Here is a 19938-nt window from a genome sequence, read left to right as displayed (position 1 = left end):
CATTTAATAATTGGTAGTCCCACTTAAATTTGTAGATCTGTCTATTTTATTCCCTCATATATCGTTGAGAGACAAAGAATTTAAGTTAAAGTCATAAATGAGATAAGTCGAGTCGAGTCAAATTGAGCTGTATTTCAATTCATGGCTTGAATTATTCAAAATTAATCAAATTTTATAGCTTGAACTTGACTCAAACCAATCTCACAAATTGCTGAGACTCGACTCAACTTGGTTTGTTAATTTCAAGTAGTATTTAAATGAGTCAATATAGACCAATGAATCAACTTGAACCAAGGAGGGGATGAGCTTAAAATTTTTAATCATAAATAAAGTATTTTACATTACTTAAAATTTTAAATATAAAAACTGTTTTCATTAATTTTACTATTAAGATATAGTATAATAACAATATTAATATATATATTATAACATATTTTAAATTATATATATATTAAACGTAATTCAATTGAAGTAATTTATAAACTAAACAAGTCGACGACATCACGAATCGAGTTTTAACTCATTTATTTATTAAATGAGCTATATTTTTTAACTTGTAGTCTTGTGCTCAACTTATTTGGTTCATAAATTTAACTTATCAAATTAATTAACAAGTTGAATAATGAATATTCCATTAGCTGACTCGACTCAATTTCAAACTTAATTTAATACCTTAAAAAGTAATTTTTGTATGAGAATATAAATTAAACCAAAAAAAACCCTTACATGTAAAGGAGATTAATGTAGTGACTTTAAAAGAAACAAACGAAGGAAAGCAATGCATATTTTGTTTGTATGTCGATTATTTGTGTGTTGTACCTGCATTTTTTTTTTTCTCTCTCTAATAACATAGAAAACTCGAGAAATTCTTCAATAGAAACAATTTTCTTCCTGAACCTATTTTATCATCTCTAAAACTTATAGTTCGCTTGCTTTACAATCTCAGGTGAACCGACATATTCGTCGTAAATTGAAACCCAAGGACTTAGCGTCACAAATAAACATAAGAGATTGATCAATTCTGCATGAAGATAAATTTAAATCTAGGGGTGTCAACAATTCAAATTGGTCCGATTCTATAAGAATTTAGTAACTGAACTATTTTTAACGGTTCTGAAAAATTAAGAACCGTAACCAAATTATTATATATATAAAACCAAACCATGACCAATCCGTTGCACCGGACTGATTTCGGTTCAGTTCCGATTCTATCCAATTAACATTTAGTTTCTAAACATTTTCACAAAATATGAAATTACAAATAAATTTGTTAATTAAAATAAATCCATAACTTTATTAATACTTCAAGTCTTGAAATAAAAGTAGAACAAAATAATTCATAAACTATCTCATCAAATGAAATTACATCAACCATTTAGTATCGGAATAACACATAAAAGTCTAAAAATAAAAGAGTTCATGAATCTCACTAGTTTCCTAGAAAGTGATGCTATTTATGCATATGTATATATATATATATATATATATCAAAACAATTATAATATATATAAATATAATATTGGTTCCGGTTCGGTTCAAATTACGGTTTAAAAAAAAAATTAGTAACTAAACCAAATATATCGGTTCTTAATTTTTTAGAATCAGAACCTAACTATTGAACCATAAAATCAATCTAAAATGCACGGTTCGGTCCGATTTGATCCGATTCATTAGTTTTCGGATATTTTTTGACACCCCTATTTAAATTCACAACTTTGCGGTATTCCAAACTCTTGAATGCATACGATGAACCATTTACACTATTTTGAAAGATTTTGTTGCACATATTCTTACTATTGTGTTCCTTTTTTCTTTTTACCTTCTTTCTTTGAATTCTTCAAATTCGACTAAAATTATAAAAAGAAAAATATTGGCAACTATTTATTCAAATTATGAAAATAAAATAATTTGTTAAATAAAAATATAACTTTCATGTTCTAAACTCGCTCGTGCAACAAATGAGCGCAATACCAACAAATATTTATTACGCCGAGAGACCCTTGACTATAAAGACAATTAATACAACGAATCAAATTTCGCTTTTGACGAAAGCAGACGTTTAATCGGCTTGATTTTTCCAAAACTGAATCTAGACTACTTGTTAATAAAAAATTGGGTCTTGGGAACAATCTCATCTCATGGCCCATGACACGGGCTAGACCTATGAACCATAGCCCCATCACTTGCTGCGCTGTTCATATTCATGCTTATGGACTATAATGTCGCATGCCTTCGGGTATTTGTCATGTCAACTTTAGATATTGATGCTCATGGACACAGAGCAAACCCCCCCACCCCCACCCCCACCCCTCCCTAACTGTGACCTACCCTCTATCCACCAATCTTCTTTATGGATCACAAATCCGAACCAATTCATGAGAATCTCTCCTTTTTCGATTATTTCTTTCTCAATTACATCAACTAATAAGTATTATCGATCTCGATCCTCTCTTTTTTTCAACATAATATATTATTCTTACGATAGGTTGGATTTAGCACGATGATAATATAAGAGTTCTCGTGACAACATTAAAAAAATATAGAAATCGCTTTCGTTGTTAGTCGGCGGGGATTGGGGGCTGGGATCAATTATTAAAGTTGGGAATAGAAGAGGAGGAGAAGGAGAATTTGAGAAGGGGCCCCGTGCCATATATATATATTCCTTGTACTGCAGTCGATATAGTGTTAAGATTTGCCAACTTTTGTGGATAAGGCATGCTTCAAACTGCTCATATCGTTATCTCCTCTCCCTTTCCCTTGTGGACGAGATGAAGTCAAACCCACATAATAAAAGCAAACTCATGACCATCAATTACCATTTTGAATGCAACCCAATTCCCTCATATGCCATTTTTTTAGCCAAAATTGCTTCGGTTGCAAGCGGGTTAAATATTACTCAGGACTCAAATGACAAAGCTTTTTAGTTAGTTAATTTATATTAATTTAAATATTATCAACACGTCGAGTCGGGTCAGGTCGGGTCGGGTTATACCGATTGATTGGCCAACCTCAATTAATGTATATCATGGGGTTCTTACTTATCTGCAGAGGAAGAGGAAGGAAACTAGAGATCTCTTGCAAGAACCCCACTTCAAAGTACACTTTTCTTAAATCAATGGCATTAGCCTTTTCATATATCTCACTTTGTGGGACTGTTATTTTGAGAGCATTTTAAATGTGGGATATGGATAAGACTTGGGAGGTTTATCCCAAGAAGATAACGTACAACAACATTGCTGCATCTTCTTTTAACTCTTTTGCACATGAAGATATATGTTATATTACCTTTGGATGGGGGCCATATAGAAAGGCTTTTATTGGCCGCAGTGCAAGTTGGCTAGGTTTGCATATATCTCGTTTGATTATTTGTAAAAAGTACTTTTGGGTATGTTTCAAACTTTGTCAGAAATAAAAGTTGGTCGCATTATTTTTAAGTACAAGAACTTATAAAAATTTAGGCTATATTCTTTTTATTTTTTAATTTTGAGTTTTGAATTTATTTTCAGTTTTTTGTTTTGATAGTCTGTTTTTAGAAAATTGAAAACGCATTTTCTTTGTCATTTTAAAAAATTATTTCTCAAAACATAAAATTAGAAAACGTGTTCTCTTTGAAATTTTAAAAATAATTTTTTAATAATATTTTATTTAATAAATTTAATTATTCAGTAAATTAAAAATATTTAATATTAATATATTATTAAGAAAAATATACATATTTTAAAGTTAATGAATTTTGTAATATTTTTTCCATTATAATAATAAAATATGAATAAATAAATGTATTTTGAATTTAGAGTTTGTTTCGGATGAAAATACTTAAAACAACTTTTTATTATTTTGAGTTTTTTTTTATAATTTTTTTTTGTTTTCAAAAATATATTTTTAAAAATAATAAAGAGAACTCATTTTTATTATTTTAGAAAATTAAAAATTAAAAATAATTTGAAAACAGTAAAGAAAACGTAATTTTTTTTTTTTGGGGTGATATTTACGACTCGATCAATGTTTTATCTATGAGGCGATATTGCAAGGTGACAATTTATATAAAAAATGCAAATAAGTCACTCATTTCAAAAAATAGGTGAGGCGTTATTTTTTTTTTATTATCTTATGTTATTCGAGATTCGCTCAATTAGACTGTCCTTGATTTTTTTTTTTTTTTATGTATTCTTAAATAAATTTGAATACAAACATAATTTACATGCACTTGAGCTAGACATTTGACTAAATCATTCCAGTGGCATAAAGACCTTAAGAATCAATTCCTCAATACTTTATGAAGAATCTTCCCGTTTTATGACTGACTGATGCTCATGGGAGCAAGGTGAGGCATTATTGGTGGTTACTGTTGAGGTGGCTACCAAATACAAAGGGTTTATTTTTTATTTTTTATTTTTTTTTTGGGAGGGGGTGCATTGAATTTGAGAGGGAGGGTGGACTTAAAAGTTTGCCCTTGAAGCTTCCACCTCAAAGGACAAATGGAATCTTAACAATGGAAATTATGAGATTGACCTGTGGGAAAACGAAGGGAGAATCAAACCACTTTTTGACCAAATCAAGGGCATGCCCATGGTCCCCCTCCCCTCCCTCCTCCTCCTCCTCCTCCTCGACCCACCAAAACACCACAACATCTTAATCCGTCTCTGCGTCAACCACATTTCAACACCAAACGGCGCCACGTGGCATGAAAATAACTCATACATCATGCGTACACCCACCCTTTTTCCCATCCCCCCCCCCCCCCCCTTGGGACACCCACCCCGCCCGCCCGCCCGCCCCCATCTGGGCAGTGACCCCCTATTCATTTTGGTTCACTTGTCCTCGTGAGATGGCTATGTTACGTGTGATGGGATATTTTCACCTTCCAACAACTGCCCATTTCATTCCTTTTTTTAGGGTACATGTTAATTTGAAGGCCTAAAATAAAATAAATTTGGATGTGTTAAAGAGAAATAATCAATCAAGCCGACCCAACTCCATATATATCCCCAAGTTGAAGGGCTACGATATGGATGCCGGGACGTCTTCACCTAACAATGCACGCCCATTACATTACTCTTTAAAGCACTCTCTCAATTGAACAAAATTTACACTTAAAACATCATCCCAATGGAACAAAATATACATAAATAATTTTGATCCTTCAAAGGTGGGTGCGATGAATAAAAAACAACTTATCTTCTAAAATATTGAACAAATGCTACATCCATTCAAATTGTCTAAATTTATTAGCTTTTTTTTCACGATATATAATAAATATCCAAAATCAAATGAAACCAAACGAATTCAATCCAAATGGTTGGAGCCAACCCATCTCCTTTGTCATTCCAATATTTCTCAAATTTCTGAGAGATTAATAATATTCTCTATTCTTGAGGGCATGAGATGGGGCCCAACATAATAATGGGAATTTAATGAAGAAATAGAAGAGCACCCAATAATTGGTACAATGTTTGCATGGGGACCCAAAATGAATGCATGGCCATCAATTATGGAGCTTTGGTCTCTGTGTATATATATATATATAGACACATATATATATAATAATTAAAAGAGAAGAATAAGAATGAAAAAGAGCAGAGAAGAGAAGGGAACGGAAGCGAGGAGAGAGGGATAGGGTGGCAGCGTCAGCGTGGTGGCTGTGGCCAAGCTGGCCAGGCCAATAATAATATTAATAATTAGAAGAGGGAGGGCAAAGTCGACGGACAGACGACTCCGCGAATCCTATTGAGCCACGTCACGGGGGACAGCGACCTCGGTGTCTCCGACCGTCCACGCGTCGGCACCCAACTATTCCACTGGAGGCTGCCTTTTCAACACGTGTTCGCTTCATCCTCCCGAGAATTTTTTAAACAAATAAAATGAAATAAATGCAAATGCAAATGCAAATGCCACTCCCTTATCTTTCAAATGTCTCTTCTTCCTCTCTTTCCCCCCCCCCCCCCTAATTTCTATGAAATTAAGATGATAAATAAAATATATCCCTCCTTTTTAAAAATTATTTTAATATTAAAAAAAAAATGTCATTTTCGAATGAGAAAATGATGTTTGAAACAATTTCAATGACATCTATCCACGTCAGATGGCCCCCGTGGCCCCCACCAATCACCGTGACACTCTTCAATGTCATCCCTGAGTTAGACAACTCAACAAATTAAATCTATATGTATATATTATATCTATTATTTTATTATTTCATTAAGAGATTTAAAATATATATTTATTTATATTATAATCTGACATCAAAAGACTAGAAAACATTAAAAAATATTAAATTAATATGTTACTTTTTGGAAAATATTAAAAAATAAATTAGACTGCAAAATTAATCTAATCGACTATATATGTGGGTAATTAGTGTAATTTTAAGGGCATATAATGTGTTGCATTTATATTTTTTTAAAATATATATATATTTGATAATGTGATTATTAAGGATCACGTAAATGATTTTTTTATAAAAAAAAATTAAGATGGGTCTTTATCATTCTAGAAGAAGGACGATAAAGATTAAGATTTGACAAATTGATAGTGAATTTGTTGAGAAAGATTTGAGTTTTGACGAAATATTTTTCCAAGAAAATCCCAACTTTTTCCCAAGAAAATTGTAACCCTCCTCCCCCCTCCAAATGGTCCTCAAGAGAGAGGGAAACTTTGTAATCGTTGAGTCAATTGATCTCATTCAGATTCGACATCCTGTCAATTCAACTTCACTTTCTTTGATAGTTGGATTTCACCTACATGAAAGTTAGATATTGTCTCAGTCAAATCACTTTTTCCTCTGCCAAATTTGGGATTTTCTTCTTCTTTCAAATCAAATTTTGATAAATATTAGGTGACAATTGCGTAACAACTTCTTGCAATGATGTCGGGATTTTCATTGTCTCTTTGATTCCACAAGAAGGAGAAATCAAGCCTAGTAATAATTGATTTATTTTTTAAGTGAGGTGTTAATAGTGTCTTAATTAATAGAATTTCGATATCATAACTCGTACATGTAACGTCACGTGAAATGATACTATAATTTTGATTTGGACAACATGCGCCGCACAAGATTACCTAATTCAGAGCGAACCAACTTTTTATCCGAAAACTTTCTAGTTGATGAATGATATAACAATGGACAAGCTTAGATTTTCTTTGCCAAAGGAACCAAATAAAGAAAATGGTTTAGTTTCCTTTTCACCTTTTTTTTTTTTTTTCTTTTTTGGTTATGTAACTAATTAATCCTCCATCTCCTATAAATAGCCAAGCACCTCTCAATCCATTCATCTTCCCTTCAAGATAATCTCCGGATTCTCTCTGCAAGGCAAAGCAGCCGCCATGGTGGTATTGTCAAAACCGGCAATCGAGCAGTTTTCTGTCATCAAGACGTGCAAGCCCGCCACATTCTTCGGCGGGATTCCGCTCATCGATTTGTCCAAACCAGATTCCAGGAACCTCCTCGTCAAGGCGTGCGAGGAGTTCGGGTTCTTCAAGGTGATCAACCATGGCGTCCCGACGGAGTTCATCAGCAGGCTGGAATCCGAGGCCGTGAAGTTCTTCTCCATGCCGTTGCCGGAGAAGGAGAAGGCGGGGCCGCCGGACCCTTTTGGATACGGCAACAAGAGCATTGGACCCAACGGCGATGTGGGCTGGGTTGAGTATCTCCTCTTAACCACCAACCCTGAATTCAATTTCCGGAGACTTTCTTCAATCTTCGGCCAAAACCGAGAGATGATCAGGTAAGAAAACTCTTTTAACTTATTTTCCGGACGTAAAAAACGATTTTGTCCCAAAAAGAGCCAAAGAGTGGCCACTTATAAGCCACGACTGTTCCTGACACGTATCGGATATGGGATTGCAGGTGTGCCTTGGATTACGTCTCGGCGGTGAAGAAGATGGCCTGCGAGATACTGGAGTTAATGGCGGAAGGGCTGAAGATTCAGCAGAGGAATGTGTTCAGCAAGCTGTTGATGGACGAGCAGAGCGACTCTGTTTTCCGTCTGAATCACTACCCGCCATGCCCAGAGCTTCAAGACATGAATGATCGGAATTTGATCGGATTCGGCGAGCACACCGACCCGCAAATCATCTCCGTTCTAAGATCCAACAACACAGCCGGGCTCCAAATCTCTCTCAGAGACGGCAACTGGATTTCCGTCCCGCCTGACCAGAACTCCTTCTTCATCAATGTCGGCGACTCTCTGCAGGTAAAATCACTAATCACCACCCTTAAGTGGCCACGGGATTCTGGAAGTGGGGGTCTGGTCTAGCGGGCCCCTCTTTCTCTGATGACGTGGTCTCCATTCAGTTCCGTTGAACTTGAACTTGAACTTGGGTTTCCGGGTTTTGAAGGTGATGACCAATGGGAGGTTCAAGAGCGTGAGGCACAGGGTTCTGGCCAACGGCACCAAATCAAGGGTTTCAATGATCTACTTTGGAGGGCCGCCCCTGAGCGAGAAGATAGCCCCATTGCCATCCCTAATGGGGGGAAAAGAAGACAGCTTGTACAAAGAGTTTACATGGTTTGAGTACAAGAAATCTGCCTACAAGTCACGGCTGGCCGACAACAGGCTGGGCCTCTTTGAGAAGATTGCAGCCTCGTTAACTTAGGACAAACGGTTAATCATCAATCAAGCTCCCAAGTTCCCTTCGAAATAGCTAGGTTTTGCAAATCAAGTCCCCCACACTTCGAAAGCTTTGTACTCTACTCGCTGTTCTTTCCCTCATACCTCGCTGTAATTACTTTCCTGTTAATAACAGAACATCGTCACAGTTTTCGTATAAAAAATCATCATCAGATTGACTTGACGATAAGGCTCAAACTCGGCTCAATCCATGGGAATGTAAGAACTGGGCATTCGAAATTGATGGGTTCTCTTTTCTTTCCTTTTTTTTTTTTTAAAAAAAATGGGTAATTTCCCATCTGGCTGAGACCATTCCCTAAGAATCAAGAGGCAAAAACTGAAGTGGGCTTTCTGTACTTGGCCTCTGAGACAGACCAGCCTCAGTATGGCGCGCCAGCCTATTCAGCACCTTGGTTGGCCACCCTTTGTATAGAAAACTACCGGCAAGTTATCGATAAACGGCCCCCAAAGACGACTCGTCCCAACTCTCGTTGTAGATTATCTATAAAAATGACTTTTATCGACTAAAAAAAATGGTGTCTAACCAAGGCTAATTTGAGGATTCTTTGCCTGAGTAAGGTTTGTCGTTAAAAGGTGAATCAAGAGGGCATTTTCTTCCACAATTGTTAACTGGTTTAAAAAAACTTCACGTTTTTTCAATCTTTTCCTTAAAAGTCAACGAAAAGTAGAGACATTAAGCCTCATTTTTCACTGAAAAATATGCTGTTTTTCAGGCTGTTTGTGAGCACCGTTCATGAATTAACTGCTAATATTATCCGTGTATAATGTTTCGACTTTATAATTTTAAAAGTGTCAAAATATAATATCAAAATACTGATTAAAACACTGATTAATGAATGATTAAGGATGGAACATGGAGTTGACAGTGGGATTATCAAACTGGGGCTTGCCTGAGTCAAAGGACACACACAGCTATGCAAGGATCAGGCCTGATCCTGTCCTTGGAAGCAACAATATCACCCCCCCCCCCCCCCCCCCCTAAAATATATATATATATATATGTTTTTCAATTGTTGGGACCATGGGAGGCAAATTTAAGGGCATGGCCCTCAAGATATATTCCTTTCCTTTCCTTTCCTTTCCTTTCACCCCATTTCTTGGATTGAGGTGGGCATCTGGGTGTTGCTTATTATCAATCTTGTTACCTATGATTGCAGTAGAAAGTCACTTGGGTGGTGTCACAAAAGGGACATTGTCAAACACAAAATAAGTTTAGAAATGAATTCGATGTTTCAAGAATTCGTACCTCATGGAAATCTATCATCTTTATAACATATTAATTTAACTTGTTACTTATTTATGTAACAATTCACTATTGATTTATATTTCTTAATTCTCACAAAACTAGAAATCTTAATCTATAATTTGAACTTACGTATAAAACGCATTCCTTAACGATCGCCTACCAATTTGGCAATGTGCATTATCTTATCTGTATCACCTTGGAGCCTTGGGCATATGAAGAAGGACATTACCCTAAAACTTCTCCCAATTTGTACATGGACGCAGGGTAGGTGCATTGCATGAGCACAATTAGTTGTTGGAAAATCATTAGGATGACCCAAAAGTTTTATTTTATGTATCGATTAATTATATATTTATATTAATATAACATAAAATATAATACATTAAAATACGAATATTGAGAGTGTTCGAATAGGATTTTGGATATTTTAAAAGGCATTTCTACGAAGAATTGAAAGGTGTGATATGAGCTAATTACAAGTCATTTTCACAGTGCAGCTGCTTGGGTGGTGGGAAACACATAGTACATGAATGTGGTCCCATTTTCAGAGGTGAGACTCCACCAATGGCCACAGCCCACGTCACTTTTTTTTCTTCGTCTAGTCTCACGAGAGGATCAGATTTGCACGCAATTTTTTTTTAATAAAAAATATTTTTAATACTAACATTTTTGTCAAAAAAAAGATAACTTTATTGTGATAAAGATTGCCGTCTCCAATCCATACCACATTTGTGTCGACAATTTAACTTTCTTCTCATCATCTTTTAATGTTAAAAGAATTGTTTTCTCTTTGTGTTTTGTATAATTGACAATTAACATCTAATTTACGTAATCTTTATAAATTAGGGTGTTCGTCTTATTACGTGACAATCATAAAAAATATTTTCTCTCCATTTAAGTTATGATGTGTGAAAACATCTCAAGAGTATTGTTTCGACATTCTTAAAACATTTTATATATTGAAATATCAAGAAATACAAACAAAAAATAATTCGTTTTTATAATTTTAAAAACGTTTCGTAATATTAAAAAAAAATTGAAAACGAATTTTCATCTAGAAGTTTAGAGATGGTTTTTTTTTTAACTAGGTTATGTTTGATTATTTTTTTTAATTTATTATTAATTTTTAATTAATAAGTCATGATTCATGAAACTTATATTTATATTTTTTAAATGAATTATAAAATTGATATTTATTTTTAAAATAAATAATTATTTTTTATATTAAAATTTATATTAACAAAAAACCCCTATATTGGCATTTTCTCATTTTTATTTTGTATTCTATCTATTTTATATTAAATTTTTGTACAATCTAGTGTTTAAGCTCATTTAATTTTTACTAATTTTACTTAATTATAATATTTGTTGAGTTGGAATTTTTGTGCTCACATTTCAGACCAAGTATAGGTCAATTTTGAGATTATCGTCCTTATGCAATTTTTCGTCTATCGTGTTCTTGATTTTGGCAAAGGAGATAAATCGCAAGTGTAAATTTTGTCTCATTGTGTAAGACAAAAAATTAAACCCATGACCTACTAGTGTGAATTCTAACTTATCGTGATTCAATCACTTGACATGTATTTTAGGGGCAATATAGGCCAACCTTTATGCCTAAGCTCGTGACTTTATACCTTTTACATTTTTTTGTGTAATTATTTAATTTTTTTTATTTTAATTGTATCTTTTGATTTGTATTTTTAAATTAATTTAATTTTTATATTTTAATATTTATTTTGTATAAAAATTTAAACTTTTCGTTATTTCGATTACACTTCTATACTTATATTTTTAAGTGAATTTAATCTCTCTATTTTGATGTGTAAAAAAAATATTAATTTAACTTATATCTTTTTATTTTTTTATTTTTACACATCAAAATATAAGAGTTAAATTGAGTCAAAATTGTAAGTATAAAGATGTAATCGAAATAACGAAAAAATTTGGTTTGCCACACTAAAAAAAATCAAAGTACAAGAGTTAAATTGACTTAAAAATATAGATCTAAAAATGTAATTGAAGTAACAAAAAATTTAAATGATCACATAAAAAATGTAAAAGTATATAAAACAAAAATATGACAATAACCACCTTTAAAATATTAAAAGGGCAACCTCTTATTTTATTTATTAAAACATAATGCATTAAGTGTCCATCAATAAAATTAAAGATAAGGCTAAACAATCAAATGAAATTGTCCCATCCAATCAAACTATATAGTATAATTTTATAAAAATTATGTATTTAAATCTTAAGATCGCAATAATTAATCAAAAAAATTAATTAAATATCTAAATCAAATAAGATGAAAAGTAATCGACTTCATCTTATTCGATATAAGTACTGTGAGTTGAACGAGATGAAAATTATTCAATTAAATCTATCAAAAATTTAATTTGTTTAACCAACAAAATATCATTATTTTTTCTATGGACTTTGCTACATTATCTGAATGTGAACGACTGATCAGACTTCATTTCGGATAAAGCTCGTGAAACTCGATCAGCTTTCATTGTGAGGGGGCATCGATGATACAATGGCTATCGACATGAGGCGAGATAATGTAACAACCATCAACGCTAAGTTATGGGATAGGGAGAGAGGGGAGATCACTATGAAAGAGAAGCGAGAGCAATTTTTTTTTAGTGAGAACAATTTTATTATTTTAATGTCTTCAATTAGGGGTGTGCATTAGTTCGGTCTAACCGAACTAACTGAACCGAATCGATCGAATCGGTCTGTTCGATTTGGTTATTAAAAGATTATTTATCGGTTCGGTTAATTTTAACAAAAAAAATCCGTTAATTTTATCGGTTCGGTTATTTCACTCGAAATAACCGAAAAAATCGAACCCCCCCGGAACTGCCTTCCCGCGCCCGCTAGTAAACCCACCCAGCGTGGCCCCCCCAAAACCCCAAACCCCCCCGGTTAGTTCCTCTTCTTCCTTTATTTCAGCCGTGCCCCGCTGTTACAGGAGAGAAATCTCCTCCTTTTCTGTCGGTCACCCTTCACCGCCATCCACAGCTGCCGTCATCACCACTCACTATCCCTCGGAGACGAAGACGAAGACGAAGGTCGGACCACTATCCTTTGGAAACAAAGACGAAGGTTGGACCACTATCCCTCGGAGACGAAGACGAAGGTCGGAGAGACGAAGAAGGAAAGGTCAGAGAGGTCGAAGAGTTAGAGACGGAGGGCTGACTGGTTAGCCCTTCGTCTCCATTCGAGTTACTTACGCCGACGCCACCGCCGACCTCTACATCTGAATCTGGACTCCCAACTAAGAGGCCGCCTCACCTCGAAATCCTATGTTCCTAACGCTCACTCCAGATCTGCTGCTTGGCGTTCATCTCTGGATCGAGCAGCTAACTGCTATTCTTCTTTCTCGCTGCAACCTTGAGGTTAGTTTCATCTCCAGAGTTCTGCTTCTTCATCGGCCATCGGTACAATCTTGAGCTACCATTTTTTCTTGTTTTTGTTTCTCTTATCATATTCATTTAATCATATTTTGTGTCAAACTCCATGCATTCCTTCTATATCTTCGGCCATATGGTAGTCAGTTTTTGGGTAGATTTTCGGTTCGGTTAGTTTAAATTTAAAATCGGTTAGTTCGATTTCGATTACTTCGGTTAATATAGTAGTTCAGTTCTGTTAGCTAAAATCGGGCGGTTCGATTCAGTTATAACCGAATACACACCCCTATCTTCAATCTTCTCGTACGTCAACCACGTTTAGACAAAGTGCATTTTTCTTTTCCTACTAATTTTTAAGTTTTTTAAGGGTTTGGGTTTTACTTGTCAAGTTCTTCTACAAGGTCAGACAGATTGATACACATGCTTACAGAATAAGGGCTAAAAAACTAAAATATCCTCACCCATATTGCATTGGAAAAAGTACAATACAACATAGATAAGAGCATTTTAATCTTTTAACCCCCATTTTGTAAGCCTGTCTGTCAACTTATCTGACTTTTAAAAATTTTTCTTACTTTACCTAGAAAAATTTTTAAGAGCCAGACAAATTAATAGACAATCTTACAAAATGAGAGTTAAAAGAATAAAATATCATCATCTATATTATATTATATATTTTTTTAATACGATATAAGTAAAGACATTTTAACCTTTTAACCTCTACTCTATAAACCATTCCGTCAACGTCAACCTCAACCTGTCTGCCGTGTGAAAATAACTCCTTTGCCTAACCTATTCCACGTCACCGCAGCCGATTCGCCACATTTCTCTTCCCAAAAAGCCCCAATCCTCCCTACAATTCACCTGCCCTGCCCCAAAACCCTAAATCGACCTTCCGTTGCCCAGAGCCAGCAAACACAGAGAGCTTCGTCAAGCCCTAATGGATCACCAGACGCCGCCGTCGGAGGCCACGGAATCGCTATCCATATCGTCGCCTAGTCCAGCCGCCGCCGCCTCCTCCTCCCCCTCCAACTCCACTTCCGAGTAGGTCTTCAAACTGTAATCGCCAAATGAATTGTTTGAACTTTCATAGCCTGTGTGTACGTTTGCGGGATTGAAGTTAAGTTTCTCAAATTTTCTTGTGATAGGATGACTGTGGAAGAGAAGTTCAGGATCGTGAGGAGTGTTGGGGAAGAGTGCATTCAGGAGGACGAGTTGCTGAACCTTCTCTCCAAGAAACCCGAACCCGTTTGCTACGACGGGTTTGAACCCTCGGGTCGGATGCACATTGCTCAGGTCCGCTCTTTAGATTAATATGTCTTATGATCTTAAGTTCACTTCTCTGCGTCCAGCTGACTGTTTTGTGGTTGATAAAAATTCTTGTTCAATTATATTTATCTGTCAGTAATAGGAAACAGAAGGAATTTTCATTGAGCTATATTGGTTTAGAATTATTTGAGCTGTAGTGCATCAAATTTCTTTAAATCCTACATTTTTCTCCTTGGTTCTGGATTATTATTATTATTATTATTATTATTTGGGGGGGGGGGGGGGGGTTGTATTTGTCCATATAGGATCTTGTATTACTTGTTGATTTGTGTTTAGACAAAACATAAATATTTGTTGTGATCAAATTTTTCGGTTGTCTTATTGGAAGCTAAAGTCTGTGTTTCTGTAGTCAAATTCCCTAACTTAACATGTTTTGGTGGTTGGATGTGTTTGGATTTGCTTCATCCTAGTTCTGAGTGGGCTCATTTTTCATTTTATGGATGAACAGGGAGTAATGAAGATAATTAGTGTGAACAAACTGACTTCTGCTGGTTGCAGAGTAAAGATTTGGATTGCAGATTGGTTTGCACAATTGAACAACAAAATGGGAGGTGATTTGAAGAAAATCCAAACTGTTGGACAGTACATGATTGAGATATGGAAAGCTGTGGGGTTGAACCTCCGAGGAGATAAAGTAGAATTTTTATGGTCATCACAAGAAATTAATGCCAGGGCGCATGAGTATTGGCCTCTTGTAATGGATATTGCTAGAAGGAACAAGCTTCCCAGGATAATGAGGTACGGGATTAGTATTTCAATTGCTTCCTATTGGATAGTATGTACTCTACCGCTAAACATGAGATGCTCCTTCCAGGTGTGTCCAGATTATGGGTCGGAGCGAGCAGGATGAGTTGACTGCAGCTCAGATTCTCTACCCATGCATGCAATGTGCTGATATATTTTTTCTTAAGGTGCCTTTTCTTCCAATCCATTATGTTTTTTCTCTTCATCTTGGTTCTGCCAACTCAAATGAAATTGTTGCAAATTTCTGATACTTAATGTTGCATTGATTATTATTCTTCTGATTTATCATAATGGAGATCAATAAAGTCCCAAGCATTTTAGCATCTTATTGTTTAAGAATTTTACTTCAATTAGGATTTCAAGCGGGAAAATTTATTTTCATCAGTGCCAATATGTGTATATATGTGTGTGTGTGTGTGTACATGTATCATTTCTCTTGAGTTTCTGAAAGATTTCCCAAATGTTTTGATTCCCAATCTGACAATGCATCTAGACAAATTTTTTAGTTTTGGTCATGCTTGCATTGAGCAGAATAGCTTTGAACTTTTTTGCTAAATATCTTCTTAGGTAGCTTTTAAATATAGGCAAATGATTTTCAATTGATCGTAGACTTTTAATTAGATAAAAACTGATCGTACTGGTTTAGGAGGCTTTAAATGATGTCTTACTTGGATTTGCATGATGATAATAATCAATGATAAATTATCTTTTCAATTTCAACAGGCTGATATCTGTCAGTTGGGCATGGATCAGCGGAAAGTGAATGTTCTTGCAAGAGAGTATTGTGATGACATTAAGAGGAAAAACAAACCTATCATATTGTCCCACCGTAAGTAGCTGTTTTACACTTCCTAGTTCACTTGAATGTGTGTTATTACTGAATCTGGATGTTTATTTTTTTATTGTGCATGCAGACATGCTTCCTGGTTTGCAGCAAGGGCAAGAGAAGATGTCAAAAAGTGATCCATCTTCATCCATCTTTATGGAGGATGAGGAGGTATTGTACTGCGCTATAGTCGGGAGTTTTAACAACTCGTTTTTGCAGTATCTATCTTTGTGACATTTTTATGAAGTGTTAAATTGATCCATTTCTCAAAATAATGTTTGTAGTTTGATCTGCTTTAGTTTTGGGTGGATGCTTATGCACGGAAGTATCTAACATATACTCATTGTCACAGGCTGAAGTAAATTTGAAGATAAAGAAGGCGTACTGCCCTCCATTGATAGTTGAAGGGAACCCATGTCTGGAGTACATTAAATACATTATCTTCCCGTGGTTTCATGAATTCAAAGTCGAACGTAATGCTGACAATGGTGGTGAAAAGTGAGTAGTCTTCTTCCCCCCCTTTCCCTTCTCTCTCTCACACACTCAACCTAGCTCAGTTCCATTTATATATTCATACAAGTATCCTTTGAGCTTATTCCCATATAGATATCACAGCTGCAGTGCCACTGCCTTTTTACACTTGCCTATCAGAAGCATGCAATTCTTTGGAGTTTCCAGATTGCCGTAATTGCCTGATGGGTCATGTTCTATGCGTTTGTTTTTGAACTCAGGACGTTTAAAAGTTACGAAGAATTGGTTGCAGACTATGAAAGTGGGAAGCTGCATCCCGGTGACCTGAAACCTGCTTTATCAAAAGCATTAAATAAGATATTACAGGTTTATTTCTTGTTCTTTCAACTTCTCTGCTATGTCTCATGTTGCCATTTTTTTTCTGTGAAGTAGTTTCATTTTCTTCTCTTAGTCATATGGTTGAGACTTGTGGTGGTTGGTTTGTTGTAAAAATATTTTGTACTTTATCCACCTATTTAGTTGACTCTTTTATGGTTTATTATTCTATTGGTCCTTGTCTTATCTAATTATCATTGTGCTATCTAGGGAAAAACATACTTTTCATTTGATCAATGCATTATTCCTAAAATTTGTAATTACTCTTTTACCTTCATGCTTGCAGTTAGTCCTTGACTTTTTCTCCACTGTCAATGCATCATCATTGAGGTGCATTGTCGTAGATGCCTCAACATTTGTGCCCTTTGTTATATATGCAATGTTATAAGAACAAGAAGAGGGAAAGGAGAAGAAGAGAAGAGAAATAAAACATCAGAAAAAGAAGAGAGAGCAGAGAGATGTAGAGAGTTGAAAGAATAGGAGAAGGAACTAGGGAGGAAAAAGAGAAGAATGGACCACAGAGATAAGAAGAAGGTAAAAAAGAAGAAAAAGAAGGGATTAAGAAGCAGAAAATAGAAGAGAAGAAAAAAAGAGAAGCAAGAAAAAAGAGGAGGTGGAGGGGGAGGGGGAGGGGGATAGAGGGTTCAAAACCATAATCTCCCTCCTCAAAACTAAAATTCAAAGAATTCTTGTCCTCTAAACTTCCTAAATAAAATTATCCTAACACAATTAGAATTATAAAAGTTCTAAAATATTTTAAAACTTGTGATCTCCCTCTATACATCTATGTTTTTACCAAAGTTGTCAACTTTTTATTATCATATTTTTCCGTACAAGTCTCCCATCAATTTAATCCTTCGCTTTCCTGTGCCTACATTGGTATTTGTTCCCTCCCGAGTTGCCATGATGTTTGCTGTGAATTGCTTATAATTTTTTTGTAATTAGAAGGCTTGGAATGACTTGCACCTGATTGGATGAGGTCTTAAATTTAATAAATTTTGTGTTCCCATCATTGCAATAACTTTATTTTTCTTGGACTGCACAGCCTGTCCGCGATCATTTCAAGAATGATCCCACTGCGAAGGACCTATTGAAAAGGGTAAAGGTATGTCATATCGTGTACCTTATCATTCTTTAAATACGCAACTTGTAAGGTTCGTGCAAGCAAAACTTCTTTTTTCTTTCTTTTCTGAATGCAGGGATACAAAATCACAAGGTGATGGAACCATGAACATATGGACGCATTTTTCTCTTGGAGGCTGTTTCATCAAAAGGGTCTGAACCAAGATTTGCTTTTTCTCAGTTACAAGAACCCTCTCTCTCTCTTATGGCCACACTACTTGCAGCATAGATATTGTCCTTCTATGTATACTTATTTTTCCATAACTAACGGGGTTATTTATATAATCTTTCAAATCAAGTCCTCTGATTCTGAATTCATTATGGAACATTGGGTTGGAATCCTTATGAGTTGAGTCAGTAGCTTGATAGTGGTCAAGATGGATCATCACTTGACCAAAGCTCTTTCCAAGTCTCCATTCAACCAAACGCATTATCAGCTCTACTTGAATCAATTTGGTATCCCGATGGCATTTTGCATGATTTTGTTCTATTCCTTTTCTGATCATTTGTTCCATCTTTTTTGGTTGAAGAGATGTTTTGTTCATCCCAAGCTTTTTGACTTTGCTCCCTGACGAACTATTACTGATTTCTTCTTTTCCTTTAGTTAGTAAAAAATTGATTATCTTTTAATAATTTGATGATTTATGCATTATTGATTAAAAAATTATTATAAATTAAAATTTGAAATAATATAACTTACATGTTAGATTATGATATTGAAAGATAATTTGCTCAAGGAAGCTTAGCGAGTTACATCTTCTAAGATTAGAGATTTTCAAATGACTTAATGTTTATTTTTTTTTAAGACAATAATTTAAAATTTTGATGATAAAATTAGATTAATAAAGGATTAATTTAATTTGAGAAAAATTATTAATTATTTAAAAAAAAATTATCATCTTATGCAAATAACTTTAAAATACCTTAAAAGTATTTTTGGTTTTGATTTGGATTAAATAAATATTTATAAAATTTTAATTAAATAAAATTTAAACCCTAATTGCATTCATTTATTAACTTTTCTCAAGGAAGAATTTGGTTTTGTATTAATTTTTTTTGTTTGTTTATTTTTATTCGTTCAATTAATTAATAAATTCTACTTAGATTAGTTTAAAATTGGTTTAATATTGTGAGTTAGTGTCTGTAGAATTGACATTCCTCTCGTTATTATATATATATATATATGATTAAGGTATATTTACTTGAATTAACTATGCATAAATTACACATCAACTCCTTTAAGGTTAGGATTAGGGTTTAATTTGCTAATCATTTGATGTGCAATAAATGATAGATGGAGTTTTCTCATTTGGTGTTGTTTGATTGCAGTTATTGGGTTGAATTGTCCATTATTGTGTCCCACCAGCGTGAATTAGGTCGTGGTTTCAATTTGCAATACTTGAATCTCCCAATCATTGAAAACCTTAAACTTTAAATTTGCAATAATTGTCCATTTTTGTATGAATTCATTGGCACACTTACTATAAAATCTACTACAGTTTCAGGTGCAATTAAGAGGCTGTTTGGCTTAGCAGTTTGACGGCGTATAAACCATTATAAGAGCTGATCCACTACCATGCGTTTGATGGTTAAGTGTTTGGCTCAGCATTTCAACTTATATATTATCCTATTGAAAAGCTGCTGTAGCAGCGTTTAGCAAAAGCTGGTACCCCCAGCTTTGCTAAAAAATATTGGTAAGTTGACCAACAAAAATATCAAAATACCCATCATCTTCTCTAGGACCTTTGCGCTACCATTATCGTCGCCTCTCCTTCATACCGC

The 19938-nt window shown here is 34.6% G+C and overlaps 2 protein-coding genes across 2 annotated transcripts; both read left to right on the top strand.

The window, feature by feature from the left end:
* Positions 1-7256: 7256 nt before the first annotated feature.
* LOC127791426 (gibberellin 2-beta-dioxygenase 1-like) lies at positions 7257-8858 on the top strand. The gene is made up of 3 exons (XM_052321301.1): positions 7257-7724; positions 7847-8192; positions 8338-8858. The coding sequence occupies exons 1-3, from the start codon at positions 7324-7326 to the stop codon at positions 8593-8595; spliced, it is 1005 nt and encodes a 334-aa protein (XP_052177261.1). The 5' UTR covers positions 7257-7323; the 3' UTR covers positions 8596-8858.
* Positions 8859-14104: 5246 nt separating this feature from the next.
* Positions 14105-18474, top strand: LOC127791359 (tyrosine--tRNA ligase 1, cytoplasmic). The gene is made up of 10 exons (XM_052321176.1): positions 14105-14333; positions 14438-14585; positions 15067-15356; positions 15433-15529; positions 16086-16191; positions 16277-16359; positions 16541-16686; positions 16920-17025; positions 18080-18139; positions 18234-18474. The coding sequence occupies exons 1-10, from the start codon at positions 14230-14232 to the stop codon at positions 18252-18254; spliced, it is 1161 nt and encodes a 386-aa protein (XP_052177136.1). The 5' UTR covers positions 14105-14229; the 3' UTR covers positions 18255-18474.
* Positions 18475-19938: the final 1464 nt, after the last annotated feature.

The sequence above is a fragment of the Diospyros lotus genome, chromosome 15, assembly GCF_014633365.1.
Source record: "Diospyros lotus cultivar Yz01 chromosome 15, ASM1463336v1, whole genome shotgun sequence".
In the NCBI taxonomy this organism is placed as follows: Eukaryota; Viridiplantae; Streptophyta; class Magnoliopsida; order Ericales; family Ebenaceae; genus Diospyros; species Diospyros lotus.
This window is presented reverse-complemented; position numbering and strand designations above follow the sequence as displayed.

Coding starts and splice junctions, on each gene's coding strand:
- LOC127791426 (XM_052321301.1), top strand. CDS start 7,324: ATGGTGGTATTGTCAAAACCGGCAATCGAGCAGTTTTCTGTCATCAAG. Junction 7,725..7,846: donor CAAAACCGAGAGATGATCAG/GTAAGAAAACTC, acceptor ATGGGATTGCAG/GTGTGCCTTGGATTACGTCT. Junction 8,193..8,337: donor ATGTCGGCGACTCTCTGCAG/GTAAAATCACTA, acceptor CGGGTTTTGAAG/GTGATGACCAATGGGAGGTT.
- LOC127791359 (XM_052321176.1), top strand. CDS start 14,230: ATGGATCACCAGACGCCGCCGTCGGAGGCCACGGAATCGCTATCCATA. Junction 15,530..16,085: donor CTGATATATTTTTTCTTAAG/GTGCCTTTTCTT, acceptor CAATTTCAACAG/GCTGATATCTGTCAGTTGGG. Junction 16,360..16,540: donor TCTTTATGGAGGATGAGGAG/GTATTGTACTGC, acceptor TCATTGTCACAG/GCTGAAGTAAATTTGAAGAT.